The sequence below is a fragment of the Saccostrea echinata genome, unplaced genomic scaffold (genome assembly GCF_033153115.1).
Source record: "Saccostrea echinata isolate AGI-Se365-2 ecotype Australia unplaced genomic scaffold, CSIRO_AGI_Sech_v1 ptg000001l, whole genome shotgun sequence".
Classification (NCBI taxonomy): Eukaryota; Metazoa; Mollusca; class Bivalvia; order Ostreida; family Ostreidae; genus Saccostrea; species Saccostrea echinata.
The window spans coordinates 30,876,275-30,899,532 of record NW_026889750.1 but is presented as its reverse complement, the minus strand read 5'-3'; the positions used below and the strand labels follow the sequence as shown (position 1 = coordinate 30,899,532).

At 32.8% G+C, this 23,258-nt stretch overlaps 1 protein-coding gene across 3 annotated transcripts; it reads left to right on the top strand.

Moving 5' to 3' along the window:
• The first annotated feature begins 9,504 nt into the window (after window positions 1-9,504).
• On the top strand, window positions 9,505-22,206 carry LOC133189332 (acyl-CoA-binding domain-containing protein 5-like). 3 transcript variants are annotated; one of them, XM_061324739.1, is made up of 12 exons: window positions 9,505-9,610; window positions 9,744-9,864; window positions 10,300-10,372; window positions 12,128-12,184; window positions 12,731-12,893; window positions 12,983-13,126; window positions 13,512-13,813; window positions 14,063-14,135; window positions 14,899-15,122; window positions 16,262-16,294; window positions 19,897-20,000; window positions 22,023-22,206. In XM_061324739.1, the coding sequence occupies exons 1-12, from the start codon at window positions 9,544-9,546 to the stop codon at window positions 22,039-22,041; spliced, it is 1,380 nt and encodes a 459-aa protein (XP_061180723.1). In that variant the 5' UTR covers window positions 9,505-9,543; the 3' UTR covers window positions 22,042-22,206. The 3 variants fall into 3 exon arrangements, with proteins under 3 accessions (XP_061180723.1, XP_061180708.1, XP_061180714.1); XM_061324724.1 differs by having other exon boundaries at window positions 14,063-14,468; window positions 22,023-22,203; XM_061324730.1 differs by lacking the exon at window positions 12,128-12,184 and having other exon boundaries at window positions 14,063-14,468; window positions 22,023-22,205.
• Window positions 22,207-23,258: the final 1,052 nt, after the last annotated feature.

Here is a 23,258-nt window from a genome sequence, read left to right as displayed (position 1 = left end):
TTGCTTATCTACCAGATTTATATATTTCATGCACTAGTATTAGATGCTTCTTGTGTATAAAAATCTCAAATAGACAAGCTTGTGCTCTATGTTTCTCAAAGTGAAAAGTATATCTACTTTGACAAAATTCCATCAGAATTGAGAAAATTCGGAAAAATGTCCAACTTTGACACCCTCTTGTGGCCTCCCTGACTCTTTGAATCAAAATTATTACTGATTATAAAACAAACAGCATTTTAAGTTCTCAACTGCAAATTATCACAATTTTAACTGTGTTTTGATTTTTACATCAAATAAGGAGCCAAAGTCGGCTGTTACCATACCTTGTCCTTTCTTCACAAGAAAAAAACAAAAACAAAAACGTAAACTCCTTTCCTAAACGTGAAAAACCTATTTCGGCGGGGGTGGGGGGGGGGGTGACATCGTATGCTTCATATCTATGACTTTTCAGATCAACTTAACACGGATCCGCGTTTTTTAGGGGGGGGAGGTTCCAAGGTCACTTTTAGTTGGTTTAGTATATAGTATTACACTAAATAACTCTACAAATTCCAGGGGGTAGTCCAGACCCCCCTCCCACCGACCCCCCCCCCCCCACCCCCTAGATCCATGTATGTAAAACATAACTTATTTGGGAAAACAAAGAGATATAAATCTTTAATTTGAGAAAATATTTCACTATAGAAATTAACGGAAAATGGAAATTTATTTTCAAAACATCTTCCCCCGCGAAACAACAAATTCTTTTTTTCAGTTTTTATTCATTCCAAAGAAAGATTAAAAACAGGAAAATATAGTCATTTCATTACCACTTTCAAATGAGATAACAAATAAAAAATGTACTTTATCACTTTATCAATCTCATATGTTGAATTTTACATAAGTTAAAACATACGGTGAGATTTATCCATTTATCCATTTTCATTTTCATAAGAATTTGAAAATGGTGATCTTTTCAGCCTGATTTCAATTGATAAAATTTTCTACCCCCTTATGAAAGGAGTTGTAAAAAAGAGCAATTAACTTTTTGTCACTGGTTTTTAAAATTAGTACTTAATACTAATGAACTTTTCTTTGCATTCAAACAAGTTTTAATGTCCAAATTGCCATTTATATTGAATTAAATCGAGAGTTAGTGTGCATAGTTCTTACAATAATAACTAAATTTGGCGGATTTAGGAATTTCTAAACTGTAAAGGCGAGGAAGGAGTAAATCGGAAAAAGGAGTATATCCTCTTAAAAATAAAACATTTAATTTCTGAATTTCGTTGCAGGCAAATAATTTGGTAGCTTTTTTGACGCGGGTAAGGGGGGGGGGGGGGCGGATTTACACATACGACAAAAGAACAAACTTTTAAAAGGGTCTTGTACGAAAGCCCATTGAGCACATTTTCGCAGGTTAAAAAATATTTTTCGCGTTATAACGCGAAACTTTGCGAATACACGCGTAACTTTCGCAAATAAACGCGAAACTTTCGCGTTATAACGCAAAAGTATACATATATAGTCATGTTACTCAGGTACCTGTGATCTTGACTGACAGATAAGAAACATGAACGCAGACGGGGACTTCTATGAATTTATAAATGACATTTCTTCAGAAGATCTAAAAGAGAATTGATGCCAAAAATGGATAGATTAGTGTTGAATTTGCATTTAACCTTAAAACCCTACTAATTAATAAAATGAATATATTCCTTTTAAGATTTTCTTGTTTTTCACTTGTTGAATCCAAGAAATTCTTTAGACTGATTTTTTTTTTTCGGAAGATCTCCACTCGTCGCTTTCTTTTTCAAGGCTGTTTTTTATCATTAAGTTTATTACAACTTTACCAATAATAAAGAAATCCATCATTCTAAATAAATTATACACTTTAGAAATCTGGCTTAAAAGTGAGGGAACAATGTATCATTTCATAAGCTTAACGTGCCATATGATGGTTTTTAAAGAATAATTATAAAAGGATACTGTTAATCACAAATTTATTGGGGAGGAGGGGTTTACTTTTCTTGATTTTCCTCCATAATTTATATAAACGAGGGTTTTTTAAAAAGACTAGGGCTATAAATTAAAACTGCAAAACTGCTTAAGGTATACAGCAAAGATTTATATATATATTACATTTTCAATAGTGAAATACTGTAATTTATTTATTGAATAAAAGTGATATTCTGACACAGTGTGAAAGAGTATCAAAATGGTATTCTCACAGTGTGAGAATATCAGAAGTGCGGCAAAACTCTCGATTTTCCTTCCCTTCACGAAGAGTGTTTTTTAAAAAAAAAAAACTACCTTGCCTGTCATACGATAAAGTAAATGAACCATCCTGAAAGAGACTAAAACTGCCAAAGTTTCTTCAAATATGTTGATAAAAATCCATGTTTACAATTTTTTTCTATCTCTCAATTGCTTACCTATGACGTACCAACCGCTTAACTGTGACGTCACAGCCTATGATATTGTTTTACTGAAAGACTGTTTACTGTTCTACTGTAAGACTGAGGCGAAGGGAAAATCAAAGAAAATGTAATAAACAGAAAATTCGATGTTTGTATATGAATATGGAATTTATTTCACTCGTGAGACAGGATTTTTTGATAGTTTTCACTCGTGCTTCGCACTCGTGAAAATATCAAAAAATCCTGTCCCACGAGTGAAATAAATTCCATATTCATCTACAAAACATTGAATATCATATATCTTTGAATAAATTGTCAATGTTTTCGTAAGTAATGGTATGACCACGTCGCGCAACCTTAAAATATGATGTTGTACATGTATTTCAAAAGTGAGTCCATCGGAGATGAATCATTTGATACGAATATTTGTCATATTATAAATTTCACATTGGGTTACTCATGTGATGTGACACAATTGTTCCGTAAAATATACAATTTACCTCATTGTTGTCAATTTTCTGATATTTTAATCATATTTCAAAGTCTATAGAGAGTGTTAAAAATGACGCCGGTGTAACGACGAAAAGTGACCTCCGTAGACCGGGGATCATTTTTCTATGTAGAAATTTGACCCCCCCCCCCCCGGTCAATATTCTACGTAGAAAAATGACCCACGTTTTCGTAGAAATTATGGCCTTTGGGTCATTTTTCTCCGTGTGGATTGTAGAAAAATGACACCGTAGAATAATGACCCTGTCATTTTTCAATAAAATATGGTTTTGTAAAGAAATTTTTTGTTAAACAAATACATAGGGGTCATTAAAATCACACAAAGTCTTATTATATATATGAAGTGTTCATTTCTAAAAGCTTTGAAGTTTAAATAACAAAATTAAAAGGTATTACTATATTTTACATAAATAATACAAGGTGTTTTATCCCATTTAAAGGAAAACATCACAAGGCTATAATGATGTTCTTTGACTATTAGAACAAGAATATGCGCTTTCTTTGTTTTCTTTTATCACATTTAAGGTTTTCCATCCCTAATAGGACCAAATTCTCTATCCTTAAAGGTGCTTAGACACAGATTTGAAGTTTATATTTTCTCAAATTTTCTGTATAATATCACAATTTATATGTTGCCATAGCATATCACACAAAAATAAAATTAAAAACTTATTTAATCTGGAAATTACTGAAACTACGAATTTCGTGAGGCGTTTGATTAACACATCCTTGCACTTTCACAATTTTTAACTTTATCCTTGATACTTAAGAAAAGTAGCAATTTTGTTGTGTATTAATGAATAATATTACATATATAATCCAGAAAATTCGAGTAAAAATTGCGAAAAGCAAAACCCACTCACTTAAGTATTGTCAGCCCGTGCTCAGTGTTGTGTAGTTGTGTTCAGAGTTTAACAAATTGAATACACCAGTGAAACGTAAACTGTTTTTGTAAACAGGGCACGAGCTCTGTTGTTATTAATGTTTACGTTTCACCGGGTGTGTTCAATTGTTAAACTCTGCACACACCACTGAGCACGGACAGACAATACTGGTGAGAGGATTTTGCTTTCTACATTTCTACTCTGAAATTTCTCCATTATAGTTTTGATATTTTTCATAAATAAACAACAAAATTGCTACTTTTCTAAAGTAATAAGGATAAAGTTAAAATTTGTGAAAGTGCAAGGATGTGTCTATCCAGCGCGTCCAGAAATTCGAAGTTTCAATAACTTCCAGATAAAATAAGATTATCAAATTTTCTTATGAAATGCTATAGCAACATATAAGTTTGTTTGTTTGTATGTTGTTTAACGTTCCTCTCGAGAATTTTTCACTCATATGGAGACGCCACCACTTGCCGGTGGAGAGCTGCAAATTTTGTCCTATACTCGGCACTTAAGGCCATTGAGCAGTGAGGGATCTTTTTCGTGCCAGCACCTACTGCAACACGGGACCTCGGTTTATACGGTCTCATCCGAAGGACCGGTCTCCACGTCCCACAGTGGGATTCGAATCTGCGACGTAAGGATCAACTCCTTACACCGCGACTCTAGAGCAGTAACATATAAGTCATGAAATTATACAGAAAATTTGAGTAAATACTAACTTCAAATCTGTGTCCAAGCACCTTTAAATGTTCATCATGTACATAATACTTCGATATTTATTTAAAGCATTTTATAGTACAAAAGGATTTAGCGAGAGAAAGTTTCAAAAATGTAATTTACTAAGCAGTAATTAATTAACAAAAATTGCTTTGAAGTCTATGGGGACGAGAAATTTTTTAAAAATTCAAATAATTATATCAATGAATATTGTGGTAGAAAGATACATTAAACATTAGAAATAGAATGACAATTGAAAACGGTATTTTTAACAGATAAGTTTTTAGGATTAATTTTTTTTATTAATTAAAAACAGATACCTCTTACCAAAATTCAAGATCATAAATTAGGACAGATCCCACTCTTCCATGCTTATAGTAATAAATGGAAATTATGTACATGTATAAATATACTAATTATTCAACACCTACACATCTGATATGTATTCAATTTCATTGAATCTTTTGCTATTAGGGATGGAATACCTTAATAATAATAATTTAAAAATTTTCAGTTTCCACAGTTTTAATTATCTAAATGTGCAAAAAATCAAAATAAAGTCTTCTTTCTTCTTCATAAGTTATTAGAAAGATTAACGTTTTAAAACTCTTCCCAATTAGTTTTAAAAATAGCGATTGTTAAGAAAATTTGATCTCATAATTATCTTTAATTTCTATGAATGAAGTCTTAAACTTCTTCTCATAAAAATATAGGGAAGATTAAATATGTGAAATATATAAATCTTAAAAATATCACACAGGACTGAATCAATATGCCTCAAAAACATGATTAGCTCAAAACCTTTACCATTGTCTTTTGTTGTTTGCTAGTGTCAACAAAGCCTTCACAATATAAGGCTTTTTACAAAGAAAGAGGTGTTTTACACAAGTCTATACACGGTAATATCATCTTCTATCCTTCTCCCTCTCTCTCCCCACTCCTTCCCCACACCTCTCACTTCCCTCCCCGTCCTCTCCCCTCCTAACTCTCTCTCTCTCCCACCTACTCTCTCCCCCACCACTCCCCCTTCCCCTCCCCCCCCCCACTCTCGCTCTCTCTCCCCACCCTCTCCTCCCCACCCTCTCACCCCCACTCTCTCTTCCCTCTCTCTCCCCACTCTCTTGCTCCCCCACTATCTCTCTCTCCACTCCCTTGCTCCCCCACTCTCTCTCCCCACTATCTCCCCACTATCTCCCTCTCTCTTTGTTTTTATTCTTTGACAGTCTGAGTCATTTATGATTAGACCTTGTGAAAAAAAATTGCATATGCATAATACATAGATGTTTCAAAGTTATTTACAGTAAAATTAATGGAAAAAATACTTATTCCAGAATAAAGACAAAATTCTTACTGTTAGTAGAAAAGAAATTATAAAATGTTTATTCTTGATCTTTTTACTTTAAATTGGATTTGGCAAATTTGTTTATTTTTGCAAAGAAATGAATGTAATTTAAAATTATAAGGGCGATAACTTCAAACAACAGAAAATACTGCTTCCCTGTTCGCAATTTGTTCATTGCGTTACATGTTTTTATAATTTTATATGTTTATAATTTTATATGCTTGGAAAACAATATTTATATGCTTACTAACATGCAAGGAACATGTGTCAGCTTAAAATCTAAGTTGGATATTATTTGTTGTACCGTTATGAAAAATAGCTGTGTGGCTAATGTCCTAAATTATTCACATGCAGAGAAGAGGTTTATAAATATCCTTTATTTGATCTAGTATGTAATAAGGGTTTGACATTCACTATCCTTTTCCCTTGTAAGTTTTCAGTTTACTATATTTTCATAATTTTTATCTTGTTCAGACATCGTGTCGCTGCTTTCAATGTTAACCAAAATGCACTTGCATCATGACTCACTCGTTGTTCTAGGGATTACCTGGCATTTCATATTTTCTTATTGCATATAAACGTTCGTTTGGTATTTGTTCAAATACGTACTCTTAATAAAACTATGTATAACCTTTACTTGTTGCATGGTTCTACTCTGCTAACCATAGATTTCTACATGTACTAAACGGTTTTGAATGGACAGTGTTAAATGATTAACCGTTGGGCTATCAACGTAATTTGAGTAAATGTTCACCTTATTACAAGTCCTAGCAAAGCCTCTGGGAAAATTAAAATCATTCACTTAATTAAGTAATAGAGCCATTCAATCAAAAAAAAAAAATCAAGCAAATTGCGGGCTTAAAAAATTGTACCAAAGTTGTCTCTGTCGCGCATTGGAACCCTCCTCAATCTACATGTACTGTACATAACATTATAGAGATAAAGTTTATAAATTGTAAAACACTTGAAGTAAGCATTTAATTCTAAGTCTGAAGGAAGAATTTATGAAGGAATGCCACACCAATTTATTTTTTTCATAGATCTTTAAGACATCCCCTTTAAACTATGGTTTCAGCATTAAAAGGCTGATATTAGCTCTCAATTATTTTTATAAGATTTTTTTCTCAATTTTTCATAGAAAATGAAAAAAAGAAGATTTTATTTGCAAATAAGATGTTTTATAGTTTGAAATTTGCTATTAATAGATGCAGAAAATGAATATCTAATAAAATATGTAAACAAAAGCAAGCTGGACATTTTAAATTTTTTAAATTTTCTACTAATAAATTATTTATGAAAATACAACACAGTATTTGCGAATATTTTCGAAACCTATGGATAATATATTCAAAATACAAGTCACAGCTACAATGAATATTCTAGACAATCATAGTTTGAAAAGAAATTAAAATGAAAATGCTAATAGAATTAAGAGCTAATTTTTCGCTTTCGCCCATATTACACCCATACCAAGGATCGAAGCATATTCTAATTGGGGTCTAAAAAAGGTTGTGCACGTGAGTGTAAGAGTTTTCCGATTTACAACAAATTTGATTTTTTATTTTAATAAACATCTTTGCAAATAAAACATTTTTTTCATTTTCTCAGAATAAATACTCAAAAAATCGTTTTAAATAATTAAGAGCTAATATCAGTCTTTCAGTCTGCAACCAGAGTTTAAAAGGGATGTCTTAAAGATCTATTAAATAAAAGTTTGGTGTGGCATTCCTCCTTAAATTATGAAAAGGACTGGGGAAGGAGGTAGAAAACATGTTAGAAATTCTATAAACTCAGTGCATGATTTGGATACAAGCCAAGGCCATCTTTAAAAAAAAATGTTTGTTAACCTTCTCCCGACCAACTGGCTAAAATGGCCCGACTCTATTTTTTTTTACCTCCAGAAAACAAAATATTTTTTCTTTTCTCACCCGTCCACATATATGTTGAAATTTTCTCGGGGGAAAATTAACGCGTATCATATCTCATTTCTAAAGGTTTTTAACAGGTTTTATTAAATAATATTGTGAAAAAAGTAGGGGGGTCAGATTTCTATGGGGGTCATTTTTCAACGTGAGAGGAGTCGTAGAATTACCGGCCTGGAAGGGTCTTCTATGGTCGAAAAATGACCCTACTTGTCGTGGAATATTGACCCAGGATCATTTTTCTACGTACAAATTTGACCCCCTATTCAACATTCTACGGCCGGGGGTCACTTTTCGTCGTTACACCGAAAAGTGGGGTCATTTTCCCGAAAGTTTCAATTTGGAAAAACTCGCAGAGACTTTGGAAATGTTTGAACAGCGTTGAGAAAGACAAAAAAGATTTAGAAAGAGAAAAGACATATTCAATGGCGTGAAAAACATAAAATTTCAGCTTGTGATAATCCAAGTTCAAAATAGTCTTTTGTTTTTCATTGTAACGAATAAACTAGATCATTAAAGTAAAAGAAAATGGAAACTTATGCAAATGTCTCTGTTTTACAGGGAAAGTTACGCGTTTATTCGCAAAAGTTTCGAGTTTATTCGCGAAAGTTTCGCGTTATAATGCGAAAAATATATATGAGCTCAATGGGCTTTCGTAGTCTTGAGTAACATTTGTTGGTATATGTATTTATACTAGAAATATTACTGAAAGTTATAATAACAAATAACTTTTGCCTAGTTTAAAATATCTAGTAATATCTTTCGGTGTTTCTTTTTACCCTAGGAAAAGTACCTATGTGTGGGAATTTTTATATGTGTCTTATGTAAATCATTTTAATGGCTAATGTTAGATCTGTTAGGTCTGTAAAAACAGTCATGGTACCGGTGGTGGTGGTGGGGGGGGGGGGGCGTAACCACTAAATTTCCAACATATACTACATACAGTAGTTCTACCTTCAATAAAGACGTCTGTGACTTTTTTTTTATTAATTGTCAAGGGAATTATGTTGGGTTGTGCGCCCCCTCTACCCTGAAAATGCTTTTTACATATAGTAAAGTAAAAGGCCTTTATGATTTTTTATAAGTATAAATGCATATATCAACAAATATAACCCAAGATCCTACTAAAAGCCCCCCAATTTTTTCTGACGTATATACGGTAAGCCTTTATTAATACCCCCCCCCCCCCCGTCAAAAAATCTATTGAATTATTTGCCTGCAAGGAAATGTGGGAATTAGATGCATTGTGTTTAAGAGAGATTACTCTTTCCTCCTATTTATTCCTTCCTTGCCATCACTGTTTAAAAATTCCTGAATCCGCCAATTTTCGTTATTATTGTAATCTATCATAGGGTTTTTTTTCAATTAAGCATGCGTATTAAAGATATTAAAGATAATAAAACAGGCAATATCATCTGTGCGCAGTGGCAGTTGGCAGTAAGCAGTGAGCAGTTGGCAGTAAGCAGTTGGCTGTCGTATATGGAATTCCATAGCACCCCGTGAGATCACTGCAGTTATTTTTTTTTTTTTATAATAATAATAATAAACCTATATAAGATATAAAAGCACATTTTTTTTCGTGTGATTATTAACATGCAAGATTTCTGTCGTTGGGATAAAGATTTACATGATCCCATTCTGTTTTTACTTAAGAGATTTACAATTTTTGTCATCAGTGAAGATGAGGTACCTATGTTTGAACTCCAAAATGATCGGGTTCGGAAAATGTGCATTGGAAGTCACATGACCCCGTGTTGTTCAAAATGGCGAATACAGAAAAGGAGAAATTTGACGCTGCTGTAAAAGTTATACACAGTTTACCCAAAGATGGTGATTATTTGCAAATATAAAACAACTTGTCAATTATTAATGCATTTAAAAAAAAACTTTAAGTAATTATGGTATACCAATCCGATTTACTAAGTGTTCGATAACATTTTGACAATTTGTTTTGTGGTTATAGGTCCTTTTCAGCCATCGTATGATATGATGTTGAGCTTTTACAGTTATTACAAACAAGCAACTGAAGGAAAATGTACAAGACCAAAACCATGGACTTGGGACATTGTCAACAAAAAGAAATGGTATGTGTATCTCTGTATCTGTCTTCGTATAAATCCAATCCCTTTTTTTGAGCATCATCATGATTATTGAAAGGAGCAAAATGCTAATGTGTTGAAAAAAAAATTAGAATGAAAAAGTATGGATGTGTATTGCTAAATTTTTCTTATTGTGATATATTCATATATCATTATTTTTCTGCAAAATATCACAATAATATCATATTTTACATGCACTTTTTATATATGATTTAAAGAATTTTAGTCTCTGTATCATGATTCCTATTGTGCAGTAAAAAATCAAGTTATAAAAGCATGTTGTAGGTGATTTTTTTTATAATGAGAAAAGAGAAAGGGTATTTTATTTTCAACAAGATAAATATACATGTATTATAAACTTGTATGAAGCGGTATTATCAAGGAAAATTTAAAGTGAATGCATTTTATTTGTCTTTTAAGGGATGCATGGACAAAACTAGGAGATATGCCTAGAGAAGAAGCAATGGTAAAATATGTAGAAGAACTAAAAAAGGTACAAACATATTATTAAACTTTGTCCATTAGCATCAGGGTGGAAAGAATCCGTCAGAAGATCCTGAAAATGATAAATACCTTTTTAATTACAGTATCAGATATCTCTTTTTCTTTTTGGTTAAAAAAAATGTTTGTTTTTTTTAATAAATATATTTTTTGTTTAAATATTGAATGATGATTTGTAAAAGCTATGTTGATCATCTATGTTATATAAACTGAATAAGTAAAAATTAATCAGTTTTTGATAATGAATAAAATTTTATGTGAATTCATACATACTTTTGTTTTATACTTCATTTTTTTCCTGCAGTTCTCTTATATTCATGAATGAAATGACTTTTTTTTACATGTTTTAATATATTTTTGTTTGTTGATGTTTGAATTTTTTACTCACTGATGGTAAAGGGGCTGAAGTGAGCTCTTCTGATTAAATTTTGCCCTCCTCAGAGCTGTCTTCCTTCTGTTTACTTTATTGCTTTTTTTTCTCCAGAGACATTGGGCCAATTTTAGCCAAATTTAGCCAAAGTATTTTTTTGTAAATCTTTTGTTTAATTTAATGAAGGGCAATACCCTTTTTAAAAGGAGATGATTGATAGATGGTTAAAATAGGATTGCAAATCTTTTTTTTTTTTTTTTTAAATTCTTCTCAAGAACTAATGAGAGTGAAGACAATTTTTTTTATGAAAGCTTCCTTGTAGAGTATATACAGAGGATGTTCAATGTTTTGTAATTGGATATGGAATTTATTTCACAAGTGGGATAGGATTTTTTGTTGTTGATATATTCATGAGTGCAAAGCACAAGTGAAAATTAATATTAAAAAAAAAAAATCCTGTTTCACAATGATAAGCAATTGTGAGATTGAAAATTGTACAACAGTTTGGAGAAATTCTGGCATTAGTTTGTGTCAGGATGATTTATTTACTCTTGGTATCTTACAATGAATAAGTATTTTCTTTATACTCACTTGTGATTTTTTCACTTCAAAAAATGTCAATTTCAAAAATATAACTTTATTTAGTGGATAAATTATAGTACTTCTCTGTTAAAAATGTAATAAATTTCTACTGGTATATTTTTTTATGTCATGGCCCACATTAGGGGGTCAAATTTGTTAATAGGAATATAGAGAGAAAAATTTTTTCCTCAAGAACAGCAGGCGTACAGTTTGTCAAATTAATATTCAAGCAACTGCTTGTAGATTAAATTTCAGTTCGTGAAAATTGTAGCTACCCAGGCTAGCGCTAGCATGGGACTATAGAGTCATGTTGGAATGTTAAGGAACAGTCTTTAAACAGTTTTCTTCTCCCCAAGAACACCAGGACCACAATTAGCTACATTAATATGCAAGCAGCTGCATGTAGTGAAAATTCAATGTTATTCTTGTCATGGCCTCTGTGGCAAGATGGGCCATGATAGGGGTAAGAGTAGGACACATACATGAAAGAAGGATATTTATCTATATATGAGTAGTATTTATTTTTATGTCATTTCAAAGAGTATACTAGCTGATAAATGTGTGTTAAATTAGTACATATACAGTGCTACTGATACAGCACATGTCTGTCATGTACTGGAGTACTAGTAATTGATTGTGTAGTATATCTGTGCAGCCAATTCAAAGCTTTTTAAACTTTGTTTTACATGTATGTATACCTTTGTGATTCAATGATGAAGCAATCGTAAGTTCTTAATATATCTCAGTGTTGTGGATAATCAGACACAGAAGTGAGGTGATTTTTAACTCTTTCAGACTATCAAACATTTCACTGAGAAGGGGTTGGCAATGAAAGAACAGGGGGACCCCAGGGTAGGAGTTTTCTTCACTCATTCTGCCTGTAGTGTGGGTTCAAAGTGTACCAGATAAAGTTTTTCCTACTCACATTCATTGCAACTTTCCACTTTATTTCTTTCTTATTTGCCAACTACAGGATCATGATAAAATTCAACTTAGACTTGGTAGATATATTTCAATAGAAACCCATTAAAAAATTACTAGAGTTCTACTAATACATAGTCCTGGAATATGATCTTTAAACAAGAACATTTGTATGCATGTAATTTTAGGTACAAATTCAAAATTAATTTTTAGCATAATGTTACAGATGTGTGTATGGATATATTTCTCTTTCATAAACAATACATGTATAATTGTTTGCATTATTTACTAACAAATATAGCATTTATCCTTAAAATCTTTTCCATAAGCATGCACAGTTCCTTTTTTTATTTTATTTTTTTCTTATTTTAACAAATTACCTGTTAATTAGTTAAAATGTTCTCTTTTTTTGTATAATTCCCTGTAATGTATTTGTAAGACTTATTTGTGGTAATGATCAGTAACATTTGCCAACAGATTGTTGAGGCTATGCCCCAGAATGAGGAGGTTCGAGACTTTATGGAAAAATTGGGCAGTTTTTATGAGATAGTGGATGAGGACTCCCCAGTTCCCAAACCACCAGCAGAAAACCACCAACCTCAGGAAGAAAATGGCATTCCATCTGACAACGAATCAACAGGTTACTTAATTAATTTTACTCAGCGGATTTGCTTCATTTCATTGTTGGTTGTTTTTTAGTCATCTTTTGAAATTTCTTTTTATTGCTAGAGGGTAAAACCCCACTGGAAATATTTGACCATTCACAAATGGTAGACACTGTTTTAAAGAAAAGTGAGGATATAAACAACATTCTTAACCAATCAGAGGAAGTTTTACAAAATGGTTTGGATGAGGAGGAAGAGGATGAAAATGGTAATCCTTAACTGGGAAAAAAAATGGAAAATTGAAGCAGTTTATTATGTTAGTGACTGACAGACAAAGGCAAAATCAGTGTTCAATTAAATGGCATTGTCAGTTGTGTTTGATTTTTTATCAGGTTCTTGAAACTTTTATTATGTTTGATTTGAACATATTTTGTTGTATAATACATACAAAAGGACTGGACACAAGATCTTTCAACTTAATAAATCCTCTCCTTGTTATACAAACAATAAATACAATATTATTGTCATAACCAATGAATTGAGATAATTTACAAAAATTTATGTTGTACATGTAATATATATATGAAAATTATAAAGACGCATACTCTGAGTAATCTACCAGAGCTTTTATTGCATACATTATTCTTCACTAGATAATTCCACGGATGTTAGTGAACAACCCATTGCAGTCAGCACAAAGGTACTTGAAGAGAAAAGGGACCTAGTCACCATGAATGGAGACCATATACATATCACTGAGAGTAGGCTGACAGTAGAAGCTCATCCACAGAGGGGAAATAAACCTCCTGGGAACCAAGATAACCAAGTCAGACACCAATCTCCATCCAGAGACCGCAGGACCCACAGGAACAGACACCCAGTGTCTGGGGACCATCTGACAAGTGAGACGGAGAGTGAGGAAGAATTCTGTGATACCTCAGACCAGCCATCACAGGTTAGGGCTAAAGATAGCTTTAGTTGATGGTTTTGTCATAGACCACAAACATTAAATCTAATTTCACTATATAGCATTGTTCTGAATGGACCTGTGGCCTGCAGCATTAAGAAAAACAGTAGTAAAAGGACAGAATTAGAGATACTGAATTTTTCTTTGACTTCTAGACTTAAACTTTGTGAAAAAAAATTGACAGTAGGTAATGTGTATAAAACAGACATAATTTTGATTTATTTTGAATAACTTTAGGATGAAACAGATGCTGTAGGAATCAATCCAACAATGGCAAACTCTACACCTTTAAAGTCTGGAGGAAACATAGGTAATCACATTCCATTTGGATCTCATGAGCACAATTTTTCCTCCCTTCCCTTCACTCCCACCAAAGGTCGGCTTTTAGGCTTTGGTAACAGTGGTCGAGGTATGACAGACAGTCTTCTAGTCCATGCACCAGGACAGGATACAATGAACCTCTCCTATAATAGCAGTAGTAAGGATGAAGATCACTCTGCTGGTAGGCGGGATATCAATTTTAATTCATCATATCTGCAGGACTATGACAAAGATGTCCGTGTGGTGGGAGGCGGGGATATGTCTCCTCCAGGAGGTTATTCTCAAGATGAAGGTCGACCAGTGAGAGTACAGAATGTTGGAGGTAGGTTGTAAAAACAATGCCAGTAGTTTTTGAACATGCTTTCTTTCACAGTTCCTGTGCTTTCAGACACCTTTTCCTCTACAATGATTCAAACTGCAAATATTTCCTTTGCTTTCCAAAATTTCTCAAAAAAGTCAATACATGTAGATTGTTTGAATCTTGAACATTGATATATTACTAGTATATCAAATTGTGTCAGCAGTCCTTACCAAATTATAACTTTCGAAAATTGACTATTTTGAACAATTGAATATTGCAAAAATTTTAGTCTCACTATAGTTTGAAATATCCAAGGTTCATTGTATAATATGTACCGGGTATATAATCTGTAGAACAAAGTTGCACTTAAACGTTTAATACAATAGTTCATAACAGTGAGCCAAGTGCAGAAATATCTTTCCAATTTGTTTACTCACTTCATTTCTTGCAGGAAGAGAAATGGGAGCTAGACAAAACCAGCAGGGTGGTTCTTCAGGATCTCAGGGTTATCATGGGATGGGTGGAGGAGGAGGAAGGGATAACGAGGGATTTCCTGATGGGGCCTCCTCAGGGAGCATAGAGGCTCAAATGGCATTAGCTCTTGTCCGTTTACAACAAGATATGAATAATGTAATGGAGAGAGTCAACAACCTAGAGCGAGCTCAAAGGGATCAGGTACAGTGAAAGATTTACAAGAATTAAATTATGTAAGCTAGTCAGAACAAAACCCTCAATCAAACATTTTATTCATCGGTGTTTGTACATGTAATTCTAAAAAATGAACATTTTTCACTTCTTTCTCACTGCCAGGAATTCACCCAAACTAAACATAATATTTAAAGAAAGTGGGAATTAATTAGTTTTTGCACATATGAGGGACCACCTTTCTAAATACAAGGGGTAGTAATAAATAGAGTGCATCTTCTAATGCTTCTCTGAACACAAATGTAATACATGTTTGTTTAAACCAATCCCCCACCCCCACCCCCAGCCCAGGATTAGGACAGGAAAAAAGAATATTTTTTTCTTTAAAAAAAAACTCCTCTTTGCATATCATCTGTAGAACAACTGATCTGTAGCTTGTCCTAGTTAAAAATATAGATTCAAGTTTGTCTCAGGCCATGGTATGTGGGCCAAAATGATACTTCCAAAGATTTTCAATGTTTCAGACAAAAATATTTTTTGAAAAAAAATTATTCAATATTTTTGGTGAAACTCAATCTGGCTTTAATTTGACAGATTAATAATTATCATTTTATAGTGTAGAATCTAGTTTGACAAGATCAAAATTCTTCTTGAACCAAAATATCAGTAGAAATGTAGGATTTTTACCCAAAAATATTTCTTTTTATTTCTACATCAAGGGTCTCAGTTGAACTCTGGTAACTCAAACAGATATGTCAAATACCATGGATACGTCAAAGTGATTTGGAAGTCCCTCACACTTGAATTATTCTTTGAGTATTTTACCCTTGATGTCTCAAATCCTCTGATATCACAAACTTTTTTAGGAAAAAAAAATTAAGGTTCATTTTCATGTGTGTCCCTCAAGTGCTTTTGTGCTTACAGAACCTTGTGTAACTGTCAGTTTCTTACCTTAAAACCCTTGTATCCATTTGAATATGAACACCCTTTCTAGTCTCTGCCTTTACAAAATTATGTATTCATCTGTCATTTGCAGTTTCTTTCAATTTTAATGTCACATAATCAAAAATCAAAAGAAATCATACCTTCTGCACTTCCTTCTCGATTGCTATTACAAGGCTGTTTGTTGTATGATCTCATAACTTGTATTTAACACTTGGTGGTTTTAGGGTAGAAATGAAAGTCAGAATAAAGACAAAAAGGTAAGTATTTGTTCCTATTTCTCCACCAACATTATCATACTATACACTCTTCTTCAAAAATAACAATGTGCCATGCAAAATAATATATATATATATATATATATATATATATATATATATATATATACACACACATATACATATACATATGTATCTAGAGGGGCACAAATTTTAACACTTGAATCCTTTTTCAATTTTTAGCTCTTCTGAGCCAAAGGCTCAAAGAGCTAATGCTATGGCCATTTGTGTGGTGTGCGGCGTGCGGTGTGCGTAAACTTTTTAGAATATGGGCCATAACTCAAGAACCCCTTGGCCAATTATTGTCAAATTTGTCACAAGGTATCCTTGGCCCAAGGGCTCCCTTTTATACTAAAACTGGGGTTGTGACCCTTTAACAAGGGGAGATAATTAGGAAAATAGAAACAAAAGTACTGGTTGCTAAAAAATCTTCTTCTCAAGAACCACTGGGCAGATTATCACCAAACTTACTCAAAAGGATGAGGATATGTTGTAGATTAAAATTTGCACAGGGATTTACCCTGGGGCAAAGGGCGTGGTCTCAAGGTCACTTCAAAGTTGACCAAAAATTACATTTTATTAAAATGTTGATATTTTGCTTACTATAAGGACTAGGATCATCAAATCTTGTCAGTTGATGCATCTAAGGACCTCATATTGTTGACTCAAAAGTAGGTCATGGTGACCTACTTTTTAAATTTTGCGGCCATTCTTTTTCAAAATGATTTAGAGGCATATTTTGAACAATTTAAGGCCTATGATCATCAAACTTTGTCAGTTTATGTATCTTAGGTCCTCGAAGTACGTCAACTACAAAGTAGGGTCATTAATTCGTATACCGAGAGGTTTAGAATCATTAAATCTTGTAAGATGATGCATCTTGGGGCCATAAAACATATTTATTAAAAAGTAGGTCACAGTGACCTACTTTTTGAACTTTGCAGGCATTCGATTTCAAAGCGTTTTAGAAGCATAATTTGGACATTTTTCGTTTTATGATCATAAAACTTTGTAAGTTGATGCATCTTGGGTCCTCAAAAAAGGTCAACTGAAAAGTAGGTCATCGTGACCTACTTTTCAATTTATATGACTATAATTAAATATTTCAGGTACTAATTGGCTTAGAATCATCAAACTTTGTCAGTTGATGCATCTTGGGTCTTCGGAGTAGGTCGACTAAAAAGTAGGTCACAGTGACCTACTTTTGAAAATTTATGGCTTTAATTAAATATATGGGGTACTAATTGGCTTTGAATCATCAAACTTTGTCAGTTGATGACTTTTGGGTCTTCGGAGTAGGTCGACTAAAAAGTAGGTCACCGTGACCTACTTGCAAAAATTTATGGCTTTAATTAAATATTTCGGGTACTAATTGGCTTAGAATCATAAAACTTTGTCAGTTCATGTGTCTTGGGTCCTCGGAGTGCAACAACTGAAAAGTAGGTCATGGTGACCTACTTTTGAAAATTTATGGCTTTAATTAAATATTTCGGGTACTAATTGGCTTAGAATCATTAAACTTTGTCAGTTGATGCGTCTTGGGTCCTCGGAGTACAACAACTGAAAAGTAAGTCACGGTGACCTACTTTTAAAAATTTATGGCTTTAATTAAATATTTTGGGTACTTTTTGGCTTAGAATCATCAAACTTTGTCAGTTGATGCATCTTGGGTCCTTGGAGAACGACAACTGAAAAGTAGGTCACGGTGACCTACTTTTGAAATTTTATGGCTGTATTTAATATTTTCAGGAATTATTTGGCTTAGAATCGTCAAAATTTGTCAGTTGATGCATCTTTGGTCCTCGGAGTAGATTGACTGAAAAGTAGGTCACTGTGACCTACTTTTGAAAATTTATGGCTTTAATTAAATATTTTGGGTACTTATTGGCTTAGAATCATCAAACTTTGTCAGTCGATGTATCTTTGGTCCTCGGGGTACAGCAACTGAAAAGTAGGTCACCGTGACCTACTTTTGAAAATTTATGGCTTTAATTAAATATTTCAGGTACTAATTGGCTTAAAATCATCAAACTTTGTCAATTGATGCATCTTGGGTCCTTGGAGTACAACAATTGAAAAGTAGGTCACTTTGACCTACTTATAAAATTTTATGGTTATAATTTTAAAAAATATTTTAGGTATTAATTGGCTTAGAATCATCAAACTTAGTTGATGGGTCCTCAGACAATGAGAAGTGATAAGTGGGTCACCATGACCAACTCTCAGGTACTAATTGGCTTAGAATCATCTTGGGTTCTCAGAGTGTGAATTGGAATTTCAAGGGTTTATCTAAATATACAGGATACTTCGAGGGTTCAAATAGAAGTGATAGGTTGCACAGTTTATCAGAAGAGCGATTCAAGGCCCATGGGCCTCTTGTTATGTATATGACGACTTGTTATACATGTATATGAAAAATATATACATTTGTGGTATCTCTCTATTATATAAACATACAGAGAGCAAATATCTTCATACCTGTATGAAGTTTTTCGAAGGTCATAGGTCATTACGTGACCTAATCACACAGCGCAGTAATATCTACATAAAAAGACTTACTCTACTTAGCAATATAGCATGTTTTTCATGCATAAAAATGTACAAAATACCCAAATAAAATAATAATCATTTTATTTACAATATAAACGAGTAATTAATACAGTTCTTGATCAATTTTACATAGAGAATAGAAAACTGTGTGTTATAAATTTCATGTCTGAGCTGCATAGTCTCAACGTTTACCCTTATTTTTCTTGTAGACCTCTGAATGCTTTTTTTTTTTTTTCATTAAACTTTACTCACAATAAATTTGAAAATCTGTTGGAAAATATCAATGTAATGCAATCACGCCACAAACAGCTGACAAACACCACTTCGGAAGTTCGGTAGGCATGGTAGGCACACCTCCATCATCGAGATCGTTGTCTTAACAATGTAAGCTATCGCCTGTGTCTCCGTGTCAACATCATAATAAATATGCCTTATTGAAATCGTAGATTTTATGTTTCTGATCAAATTTTAAACTTGATTCCAAGTTAACTGGTCCGGACAAGTGTCTCCATCCATCCCTTTCCGACCGAAATTCCTCCAACTTTTTATTATCAAACATCGGACATGTTTCTTGTGTGTTTTTTTTTTAACATCGAACATGGGTTCTCACCAATACAAAAATTCCCAGACACCAATATGCTCACGATAATTGATCACAAGTAGCCTTTCACAGAATATTCCCTTCAAAACAGAATCCTTTGCCAGATGAATTTGAAGTTTAACTGCTTTTCAAGCCGAATTACACCTTGCGTAATTTGTCAAAATCTACGACGAACAGTTAGTGCAATATTTATATTCGATTATATTCGATTGTCCTTCTCAAATGTTTATATAAGTAATAAATAACAAGTTTAAAAACTTCACTGGGAAATGAAGTGGGTCGGTACGTGATCTAATCTTCTGAGAAGGCCTTCAGCCTTCACAGGATTTGATCACGTGACGGACCCACTTCATTTCGCAGAGAAGTTTTTAAACTTGTTATTTACATGATCTGATATTTTCATTGATTGCGTTAACTGATTTTTTCCCTCTAGACATCCCAGTGGTGGCCTTTTGATTTTAACAGAAGATCTCTGTTTGCGCTTCTAGTCTGGCCTCTTGTTGTACACTGGATACTACTTAAGTTATTTCATAGGAGGTAAGATCCAGAAATCTTTCAGTCATTTACCATTATGAAATCCCCTCTTGTTTTCTACTTTATGAAGCATTTTATCTTTTGGGTCTCTGTCACAAATGTCAAGATTAGTGTTAGGAGTGGCAACACAAGTTCCTCAGACACTGTGAGTTAGTTTCTTAAGCAGATGTAGAGAGGAATAAAAAGTTTTGTTTTTTATTAATTAATTTCAAAGTTAAACAGACAGTCATACAGAACTTGCAGTGAACTTTAAACAATAATCTTGACATGCTGACCTTGACCTCTGAATGAGCCCTAAGTTGACAGATGTTTCTTTAATGATCATATATAAATTCCACTAACATGAAGCCATTATGTTAGGACAAACTTGAGCTATCACATCAAATAATAATAAGTACTTGCATATCTAAAATCTTGATCTTTTTTTGACCTTTATTTTTTTATTTAAATAACCCTCTGCTCTAAATTACCCCCACCCCCAAGATAAAAAAAGAAAAAAAGAAAACTCCCAATATTTTCAGATTTTCATTTTTAACAATAATATTTAGAATGGATACAGATTTCATTAGCAACTTCTTTCATCTGGAAATTATTAAAACTATGAATTTCCGGTAGCATTTGATTTACACACATTCTTGTACTTTCACGAGGTAAATATTATCCACAATATTTAAGAAAAGTGGAAAACTTGTTGCGTATAAATGAAAACTATTAAAACTATGATCCAGAAAATTTGGAGTAGAAATGTGAGAAAGCAAAACCAATTCACCAGTATTGTCAGTTTATGCTCAGTTATGTGTGCAGCATAAACAAATTGAACTTGCCCTGTAAAACGTAAACATTGACAACTACAGGTCGTGCCTATATTACATATAATGCAGACAGATGATTGACGTGATGAAAAATGTCCTTGCTATTGAATTTCAAGAATTTTCATGAAAGTTCAATTCATTAAACTAGAGTTATTCAATGAATAGAAATAAAAATTGAAATTGTAAACAAAACGTCAATGCAAATGTGTCAAGGCCCCTTTAAATTCATAATTGAAAAAATAATGAAACACTGCTTTTTAAGTCAGAATATCACATCAATAAATGTGCATGTAAAAAAATGCATCCATCAGCAAGAATTATCTTTAAAATACTTTTTCTAGGAAAAAATATATTTAGTGTCTAATAATGCAAATTCTATAAATGGTATATGATAAAATTACTGTGTAGTATTAAATTCTTTATGAAGAGATAGAAATATCTTAATTTATTATATTGTAACAGTTAAAAAACGGGGTGCAATTGTTTTAGGTCAAATTTTATTAATAACTATCAAAAATGTTGAAAAAAGAAAATAGTAGTCAATGTTTGTATCTTATGAATTGACTTTGTAATAGTCTCCAGTACTAAACGCTAGTAAGACAAACCTTCAGACATTTTAGGATTATATACTTGGAAAGTTATCTCTCTTATAAGAGGGTTGTTCCTCTGAAATCATTCAGACAAACATCTGTAATCTTGCACTTTTGATCTTGACTTCTGATTGAGTGACTCCAAAAATTTAAAGATGTTTTGTTTTACCATCCTCTGCTTTTGAAATAAATATTAAGTGAACTTACTTAAGAAGTACTCAGGTTACTGTAGATTCCTAAATATACACGAGGAATTAATTATCGCGTAATTACGCGAGAAGCACCGCTCGCGAAATAAAATAACTAGCTTTTATTTTTATGGTACTTTAATGTATGTAAAATCTCTAGAAAAATCACCCATTCGCGAATTATTGTTCTCGCGATTTGACGCCCTAGGGCCATTTCGCGATATTAAGTAGTCGCGTAAAATAAGGAATCTACAGTATCACATCACCTAGGGCCTTAAATAAAAGTATCAAATTTGTAATTCTTAATGCAGAAGTAAATGTTGGAAATATATTGTGAAAGTTATCATGTCTCAAGATATGCATTTAAGCCACATTGTAAGAGTATGCTATCATATTGATGCCTCTTATTATTCATAGAATTTTCTTTATTTTCAGGAAACACAGACCACAATGATTTTCTGAAGCTCCAATCAATTATCTGTGATTTTTCATTATTTAAACGTTATGTTATTTTGTGTTTTAAAACTGATTAATTCCTGATATGAGACAGTGTTTTATGTCATTTTATGTTAAACTTGGCATTATATTAAAATGTAAAATCTAACATAATTGTCTTTCGCTTTTTACACCTCGAAAACACGTCCATGCCTCTTTCTTTTTCCATTGTAAGAGCTCTCTAAGATGGATTAATACTTTCATTGAAGTATTGTACAGATCCACATGGTTTGCTCTAATTTTGCCAAAGAAGACATTTTTCCTATTACATGTTTAAATTCAAAAGCATGGAACCACAGTGACTTATTGTGTAACATTATTACTTTGGAATATTTGACTTCTACACCATTTCTTATCTTGGGGCTTGAAACTCTCTCTGCTTGTTAGCAAGTATGGCAACAAGTACGAACTCCTACAAGTACAAACTTCTACAAGAACCCCTGTAAGTTCTGTATTTCATCTGTAGACGAAGATGTGTGTTATTGCTTGTTTCTGATCCGCAACACTTATCTAGAAAGAAGAGACCCTTAGCTAACGAAGATACATGGATATATTTGTGAGTTCATCCACACACCAAGTTGGCAACGGATAACTAAATTTATACTGTACACTAGATGAAATCCCGCGCAAGCGCGGGGAATTGAATTTATACCACTACCGACAGAAAATATATTGTAGTTTCTACTGACAGCCTACAGGCTTCTAGCAGGAAGAAATACTTTGTTCAAAATCCCGCATGAAGTAGATGTAATTGTCTCCACCCCACCCCCCTTTTTTCTAAAAGCTTGAAAAATAACAATTTCATTAATTGACATTTATTTTGAAACCTGTAATACTATGTTATGGATATTGCACTTCAGATGCTCTTATTTCATTTCCGTCGCGGATAAAAGCAGCGAAATAAGCGAATATGCACATTTTACTGATAAATTGATTTTTTTTGGGGGGGGGGGATTCACAGGTACTTGGGTCTTGGTTGATAAATATGTACTTTACTTCTTTTTTTTTTACATATCAATAAGGTACATACATATTTATAAACCAAGACCCAAGTACCAGTGAAAAAAAGCTTTTAATGCTCTATGAATAGGCCGAGTATTTGATACAAAAAAAAAAAAAAAAAAAAACTGAAATGTATTGATTAAAGCACAAAATTTTACAGCTTTAATTGTATTT

What these genes read in the sequence shown, in the direction of transcription:
- LOC133189332 (XM_061324724.1), top strand. Translation starts at nt 9,544, where the DNA reads ATGGCGAATACAGAAAAGGAGAAATTTGACGCTGCTGTAAAAGTTATA. An exon ending in ACACAGTTTACCCAAAGATG is followed by an intron (nt 9,611 to 9,743) that starts GTGATTATTTGC and finishes TTGTGGTTATAG; the next exon opens with GTCCTTTTCAGCCATCGTAT. An exon ending in GAGAGTACAGAATGTTGGAG is followed by an intron (nt 14,469 to 14,898) that starts GTAGGTTGTAAA and finishes CATTTCTTGCAG; the next exon opens with GAAGAGAAATGGGAGCTAGA.